The sequence below is a fragment of the Oncorhynchus kisutch genome, unplaced genomic scaffold (assembly GCF_002021735.2).
Source record: "Oncorhynchus kisutch isolate 150728-3 unplaced genomic scaffold, Okis_V2 Okis07a-Okis12b_hom, whole genome shotgun sequence".
In the NCBI taxonomy this organism is placed as follows: Eukaryota; Metazoa; Chordata; class Actinopteri; order Salmoniformes; family Salmonidae; genus Oncorhynchus; species Oncorhynchus kisutch.
The window spans coordinates 8892599-8901090 of NW_022261984.1; the positions used below are offsets into that span (position 1 = coordinate 8892599).

Consider the following 8492-nt stretch of genomic DNA (forward strand, 5'->3'; position numbering starts at 1 on the left):
GTGTTTTTCCTTTGAAACTTTGGGTTTAAAGCGATACATTTTGGCTCATTACGAAAATGAATTGTGTGGACAAACTCACAATTCAAGCCAGTCATTCATGAAGATTCAGTTTGTCCCTCTCTGCCAACCATGCATGAGGCAGGTCGCACTAACCCTAATCAGGGATAGGATGTGATTCACAAATTAGTGATTTCTTACTCGCATGAGAGAGGGATAAGAGGAGAGGGAGAGAGAAAGGGAGAGAAGAGTAGAGAGGACGTGTTTAAGAGGAGTGGAGTAGAGACGGGTCGAGGGAGGGAGGGAGGGAGGGAGGGAGGGAGGGAGGGAGGGAGGGGAGAAGAAAATAAGTGAGAGAGAGATGGAGAGGAGGGAGAGGTGTGGAGAGAGAGAGAGAGGGAGATCTGGCTGTGAGACTTTGTTACTGTATAATAGATGCTTAGAAATACCCAGGATGGACATCATCATCGTCACCGTGACATGGCATCACACAAGATCCCCAGGGCCTGGAGAGATAATCCCTGATAATCTGAGAAATACAGAGGCTGTGTCCCAAAGGACACTATATAGAGAATAGAGTGCCACTGGATCCTGGACAAAAGTAGTGCACTAAAGCCCTATAGGCCTTGGTCAAAAGTAGTGCACTAAAGCCCTATAGGCCTTGGTCAAAAGTAGTGCACTAAAGCCCTATAGGCCTTGGTCAAAAGTAGTGCACTAAAGCCCTATAGGCCCTGGTCAAGAGTAGTGCACTAAAGCCCTATAGGCCCTGGTCAAGAGTAGTGCACTACATAGGGAAGAGGGTGCCATTGCAGATGCAGCCGGTGTCACACTTCCCCCACAAATAAAGCCCACAGGTCCAGAACAAATATGATGTTAATGACGGTTGAGAGACATGGCAGTAGAAATAGAAATCTAGGTCAGCTCAGGGAAGATCTTTTCTACTCTTCTAACATTCTATCCCCTTCGACAGACTTAGACCAATCAGCAGTTGATATTGACCTAATGATATTGACCTACACCAATCAGGAGTTGATATTGACCAAATGATATTGACCTACACCAATCAGGAGTTGATATTGACCAAATGATATTGACCTACACCAATCAGGAGTTCATATTGACCTAATGATATTGACCTAATGACCTAATGATATTGATCTAATGCAACGGCAGCCTAGAACAGTGTTTTTCAATGTGGTTGTTTACCATTACTATCATTACTATCATTACTATCATTACTATCATTACTATCATTACTACCATTACTATCATTACTATCATTACTACCATTACTATCATTACTATTAATATCCTTTTCTCCTTGAGGCACCACTTCCATAAAAACAGATCAGATCAACAATATATTACAGAGCTTTTGTGGGTTCAGGAACGAGAGGTGGAGAAACCTTAGCCTAGAGCATTGGTGGAAAATGGCCCTGTTTCAATCAACCCTCAATGGGTTTTTCATCAAATTGGCCAATGAATGTTTTGGATAAACCTGTCATAGCTATTTCCTGGATAAATGTGATCCATTAACAGCTGAGACAATACAGGTTGTGGATTCATTTGAAATGAAACGACTACAGACATCAACGGTACGGTCAGTTTGGCACAGTTTGAAAGTTCATCAGAAAGTTTGTGAGGGAATCATTTGAGTCCGTTGTCCCCCGTCCGTTAGGTCTCTTTTACAATCCTCTGTGGGACAGGCGCACTCCGCCTCTGGTTGTGTTATCGTCCCTCTACGGTTCGTTAACGTTGCCGGTGGCATCCTAGAGAGACCTGCCCCGCTGTCCCCTCTCCCTCTAACCTGGTCCACCTCACAGTCACACAGCGGCTCCTCTACAGCTCCTCTACGGTCTGTTAACGGTGTCGGTAGCACCCTCCCTCTAACCGGGTCACGGATTACACCAGATGTGACACTACCTCTACCGGCGCCACAGGCGGTATCGTAAGCCACGCCCATCTCCGTTGTGAAGAGCGAGTTCTTCTTCTCCTTCCCGGTGGCGTCGTTGCTCGCCAAGACAACGCTCTCCACGCGCGTGGCGCTCGTCGTCCAGCCGCCAAAGCACCCGTTGTCTCCACGGCAACCCAGCAAGCGGAGGAACGCCTCGCGGAACTCAGTGTTGAAGGCGTAGATAACGGGGTTTAAGGAAGAGTTGCTCCAACCGAACCACACGAAGACGTCAAAGGTGCTTTCACTGACACAGTACAGGTGGGAGGATTGGGAGGAGGGGTCTGACACAGTTCTAGAGGCTGTACCTGGACCTGTGTGTGGGGGAACATGGGCATGAGAGTTAGACAAGGATCGTGTTTCTAAGGGGTCCTGCTCTCAGATCAGTGATATTTCATAAAGAGTTGTGTAGTGTTCTGGCGCTTTAACTAAGAGTTCAAATATTGTCTGGACAGGAATGTAAAACTGTCATGTAAACTTCTTTTAACTGAAGTGTTAAAAGGTTAAGGTTCAGGAAGGTTGTTGTGCTCGGACCAAAGGGGCTCCGAAAACACGTCATCGATAAAAACTATTGCAGGGAATTACGTTGCCGACCTGAACGACCTTTCAAGGTCACAACTAATAATACCTTGACGTATTTGAGTTGAAAGGTCATAGTCCTACCTGGGCAGAAGGGCATGGCACAGTTGAGGATGAAGAAGGGGGACCAGCAGAAGACAAAGACCCCCATAATGACAGACAGAGTCTTCAGAACCTTGGTTTCCTTCCTAATGGAGTACCTCAGGGCCCGGTGTTGGGGAGGAAGATCAGGATGATGATGATGATGTTTCGGGGTCGTTTGGTGAAAGATGGAGCAACGGTGTTTAGAACGAAGAGGAGGATGACGATGGTGGAAAGCGTGCACGTGCCCATCTGCATCCACATCCACGTGCGGGTCCGAGCGGCAGTTCTGTGCGTGTTCTGCTGCTCGCTCCAGGGAGGAAATCCTGCGTATCTGGACCTGGGCGATCCGGTAGATCCGTGTGTAGGTGACCACCATGATCGCCACGGGGATGTAGAAACTGATCAACGAGGAGGAGATGGCGTAGGTCCGACTCAGACTCGAGTCACAGTTCCAGCCGTTCACCTCCTCCGAGGCCCTGCGGAGTTGATACACCCCACTGACGTTAAACCAGGTAACGTTCCGGTTAAATTCGTCACCGCTCCCAGTGTTTCCGGTAGTCGCAGCCCGGTGCCAGTGGAGTTGAACGGGCACAAATGATATCACCACGGAGACCGTCCAGGTCACGCCGACCATGACGAAGGCCACGCGGCGGTTCATTCTCCTCTCGTAACGGAACGGGCTGGATATCGCCCAGTAGCGGTCCACACTGATCATGCACAGATTCAAGATGGACGCCGTGGAACACATGATGTCGCTCGCCACCCAGGTGTCACAGAACGCACCGAAGGGCCAGAACCCCGCCACCTCTGCCGCCGCCTTGGAGAGAGAGAGAGAGAGTAAGAGAGAGAGAGAGAGAGAGAGAGAGAGGGAGAGTAAGAGAGAGACAGAGAAAAGGAGAGAGACAGAGAAAGAAAGAGAGAGAGAAAGATAGAGGGAGAGTAAGAGAGAGAGAGAAAGAGAAAGAACGTTTATTTTTAGTGTCAATCCACAATAATACAACTGACACAACAAATTCCAGACACTGAAATCCGTATCCTAGGCAGTCGTATCTGTTATCAATCCATTTTCAATCAATGAAATATAATCCATCGATTATAAGACGTACCTTCCACGGCATCACGAGCAGCGCCACGAGGAGGTCCGACAGCGCCAGGGACACGATGAAGATGTTGGTGACTTTGGCGCGCAGGTGCCGGTACCGCAGAACCGCCGCGCACACCGTGAAGTTACCCAGTAACGTCCAGAGGATGAGCAGTGAGAGGACGCAGCCGACGAGCGCGCGAGTGGCGGGTAAATCCGCGTGTGGCTCGGGCAGATGAGGCTCGCTCTGGTTCTCTGCCAGGCGGTGGCTGGCGTTATGCATGGCCTCGTCCCTTCCACCGTCAGACGGTCAGCGGTGGGAACAGTGTGTCAATCAAACACACCGCTGTTCCCATTCATCTGAGAGGCGAAAAAATAGTCCTCTGTTGGTGTATTTTAATTTTATTAATCCAATATTTATTTCTCCTCTTCTCTTTCCATTATATCTCTCCCTCCCTGTCTATCCCCTCTCGGTTCCAATCTCTCACTCCGTCTGTGCTGTAAACCTGTAACTGTAAACCGGTATCTGTGTCACTCAAACCGCGATGTGCGGCTGGGCTGTTTCTTCCTCGAGCTGAATGAGAAACTATCTGTGATGCTCTCTTTCTCTATCTCTCTCTCTCTCCTCTCTCTCTCCTCCTCTCTCGCTCTCTCTCCTCTCTCTCTCTCTGTCTCTCTCTCTCTCTCTCTTCGCGCTCTTCGGTGTTTTTGCTTTTAGAAACCACGTGCACCAACAGCTGGAGATAATCGCTTTTACAGAACAACCCAGGAACGCATTGAGGACAGAGAGAGAGAGAGACAGACCAACAGACAGGACAGACAGGACAGACAGACAGACAGACAGACAGAAGACAGACAGACAGACGACAGACAGACAGACAGACAGACAGACAGACAGACAGACAGACAGACAGACAGACAGACAGACAGACAGACAGACAGACAGACAGACAGACAGACAGACGACAGACAGACAGACAGACAGACAGACAGACAGACAAATAGTGTGCTATGCATCTCTTCTTAAAAAAAATTATTTGCATATTAAGTATCCATAACAACGTATTAGTAGCATATAAACCTAATTTACATTTCATGTTTGTACATTCATAAATGTTGTGGGCCAAACCATCCAATAAATCCATTTGTTCATAATTTAGAGATTGACACCAGGCTGCACTATCTATTTCTAAATTCAAAGATGAGGATTATTGTAATTTCCCATAGGCCTTTAAACCACAGACCAGAGTGCATGATGTTATTGTGCAGAAATAAATCATAAGCCTAGTCGGACGTGGTTGTTCTAGCTCTACTGTCTACTGTCATGGAGAAGTGGCACTGTCCATGGTGCTGAATCCACCTAGTCGGACGTGGTTGTTCTAGCTCTACTGTCTACTGTCATGGAGAAGTGGCACTGTCCATGGTGCTGAATCCACCTAGTCGGACGTGGTTGTTCTAGCTCTACTGTCTACTGTCATGGAGAAGTGGCACTGTCCATGGTGCTGAATCCACCTAGTCGGACGTGGTTGTTCTAGCTCTACTGTATACTGTCATGGAGAAGTGGCACTGTCCATGGTGCTGAATCCACCTAGTCGGACGTGGTTGTTCTAGCTCTACTGTCTACTGTCATGGAGAAGTGGCACTGTCCATGGTGCTGAATCCACCTAGTCGGACGTGGTTGTTCTAGCTCTACTGTCTACTGTCATGGAGAAGTGGCACTGTCCATGGTGCTGAATCCACTGTCACTGAAACCTCCACCACTCGGAACAACAATATAAACACTACATGTTACGCCTTGGTCCCATGTTAAATGAGCTGAAATGAAAAAAATGTAAAACATCACAGACATTTTCCATATGCAGAAAATGTCAATACATCCCTGTTGGTGAACATTTCTCCTTTGCCAAGATAATCCACCCACCTGATAGAGATCACGAAGCTGATTAAACAGCATGGTCATTACACAGGTGCACCTTGTGCCGGGAACAATAGAAAGCTACTGTAAAATGTGCAGTTTTGTCACACAACACAATGCCACAGATGTCTCAAGTTCTAAGGGAGTGTGGAATTGGCCTGCTGACTCTATGAATGTTCACCAGAGCCAGAGAATGGAATGTTATTTTTAACCTGAGGGATTGTGGGCCTGAGGGTGGGCCTGGCTGCTAAGTGGGTGGGCCTGAGGGTGGGCGTGGCTGCTAAGTGGGTGGGCCTGGGGGTGGGCCTGGCTGCTAAGTAGGTGGGCCTGGGGGTGGGCCTGGCTGCTAAGTAGGTGGGCCTGGGGGTGGGCCTGGCTGCTAAGTGGGTGGGCCTGGGGTGGGCCTGGCTGCTAAGTAGGTGGGCCTGGGGGTGGGCCTGGCTGCTAAGTGGGTGGGCCTGGGGGTGGGCCTGGCTGCTAAGTAGGTGGGCCTGAGGGTGGGCCTGGCTGCTAAGTGGGTGGGCCTGAGGGTGGGCCTGGCTGCTAAGTGGGTGGGCCTGGGGGTGGGCCTGGCTGCTAAGTAGGTGGGCCTGGGGGTGGGCCTGGCTGCTAAGTGGGTGGGCCTGAGGGTGGGCCTGGCTGCTAAGTAGGTGGGCCTGGGGGTGGGCCTGGCTGCTAAGTAGGTGGGCCTGGCTGCTAAGTGAGTGGGCCTGGGGGTGGGCCTGGCTGCTAAGTAGGTGGGCCTGAGGGTGGGCCTGGCTGCTAAGTGGGTGGGCCTGAGGGTGGGCCTGGCTGCTAAGTGGGTGGGCCTGGGGGTGGGCCTGGCTGCTAAGTAGGTGGGCCTGGGGGTGGGCCTGGCTGCTAAGTAGGTGGGCCTGGGGGTGGGCCTGGGGGTGGGCCTGGCTGCTAAGTGAGTGGGCCTGGCTGCTAAGTGAGTGGGCCTGGGGGTGGGCCTGGCTGCTAAGTGGGTGGGCCTGGGGGTGGGCCTGGCTGCTAAGTAGGTGGGCCTGGGGGTGGGCCTGGCTGCTAAGTGGGTGGGCCTGGGGGTGGGCCTGGCTGCTAAGTAGGTGGGCCTGAGGGTGGGCCTGGCTGCTAAGTGGGTGGGCCTGAGGGTGGGCCTGGCTGCTAAGTGGGTGGGCCTGGGGGTGGGCCTGGCTGCTAAGTGGGTGGGCCTGGGGGTGGGCCTGGCTGCTAAGTAGGTGGGCCTGGCTGCTAAGTAGGTGGGCCTGGCTGCTAAGTAGGTGGGCCTGGGGGTGGGCCTGGCTGCTAAGTAGGTGGGCCTGGCTGCTAAGTAGGTGGGCCTGGCTGCTAAGTAGGTGGGCCTGGGGGTGGGCCTGGCTGCTAAGTGGGTGGGCCTGGGGGTGGGCCTGGCTGCTAAGTGGGTGGGTCTATGCCTTCCAAAGCCCACCCATGGGGACACCCCTGTCCAGTCATGTGAAATCCATAGATTAGAGCCTAAGAAACGTATTTACATGATATCATCTGTTACTCAGTAAAATCATTGAATTTGTTCCATGTTTGCGTTTATATTTTTTGATCTGTGTGTGAAGAGTATCGAACTCGCTGAACTAATCAGTTGGTCTATAGAACTATGGCCACAGCCAATTGTTTTAATGCGCTTCGAAATTCATCTCAGAGTCAGTCAGTCAATCAGTCAGTCAGCCAGTCAGCCAGTCAGTCAGCCAGTCAGCCAGTCAGTCCAATCAGTCAGCCAGTCAGCCAGTCAGCCAGCCAGTCAGCCAGTCCAGCCAGCCAGTCAGCCAGTCAGCCAGCCAGTCAGTCAGTTAGCCAGTCAGCCAGTCAGCCAGTCAGCCAGCCAGTCAGTTAGCCAGTCAGCCAGTCAGCCAGCCAGTCAGACCAGTCAGCCAGCCAGTCAGCCAGCCAGTCAGTCAGTTAGCCAGTCAGCCAGTCCAGCCAGTCAGCCAGCCAGTCAGCCAGTCCAGCCATCAGTCGTTAGCCAGTCAGGCCAGTTCCCAGTCAGCCAGTCAGTTGCCATTCATCCAGTCCGAGACTTAGTTTCTGTTTGTCTCCGCGGTAACAGAGGAGCTCCACGCGGATCTGTTGAAGAGACCAACGCAGACTAGCCGTTTCCCTCACGTAAGCATTTAAAGCTGTGCCAGTTCGCAGTCACATTTTAGCAGAATTAAAGAACTCCCACCCCTCCTGTTCGCCCCATCTGTCCCGATCCCCGAGAGAGAGGGGGGAGGGGGGGAGAGGGGAGAGGTGGAGGGGGAGGGAGGGGAGAGAGAGAAGCAAGGCAGAGAGAGAGAGAGAGAGAGACAGAGAGAGAGAGAGAGAGAGAGGGGAGAGCAAGAGAGAGACAGAGAGAGAGGAGAGAGAGAGAGAGAGAGAAGAGAGAGAGAGGGAGAGCAAGAGAGAGAGAGAGAGAGAGGAGAGGAGAGAGGAGAAGTGAGAGCGAGAAGGTAAGGTAGAGAGAGAAGGGGGGCGGGTCATATGACTCCTAGAATGATTACATAATGTTCTTTCCTCCTCTATGGTGTTGTTATATACTTATCCATCCATCCGATGATTTGATTGAAGTGACTGTTCTGTGTGTGACAACCAGTCTTTATCACATTTGAATAATCATATTTGGTTTTATTATTAAACGTCATTATTTGTAAAAATATGTTGTGTTCATTACAGAAATGAGTACAGACAGATGCAGTACAACGGGTTTAAGGAAGTGACAATATTCAAACAACTCACTGTTTGACTTCCAGTAAAGTCCATGAACAGACGTCATGGATGAACAACTCCAATACAAATGATGACAAGAATTCCAAGCAGTGATCTAAAACTAAACATAAACATGTCAGCTATCAGTCGATCAAAGGCCTGTTGGCTGGATTATAGCGGATTATCATTTAGGAACACTGATTTAA

General features: G+C 50.8%; 1 protein-coding gene across 1 annotated transcript; it reads right to left on the reverse strand.

Annotated features, from left to right (window-relative positions):
- Positions 1-714: 714 nt before the first annotated feature.
- Positions 715-4109, reverse strand: LOC116360169 (D(1) dopamine receptor-like). The gene is made up of 3 exons (XM_031814979.1): positions 3718-4109; positions 2612-3428; positions 715-2262 (listed from the first exon to the last, which is right to left on the reverse strand). The coding sequence occupies exons 1-3, from the start codon at positions 3973-3975 to the stop codon at positions 1625-1627; spliced, it is 1713 nt and encodes a 570-aa protein (XP_031670839.1). The 5' UTR covers positions 3976-4109; the 3' UTR covers positions 715-1624.
- Positions 4110-8492: the final 4383 nt, after the last annotated feature.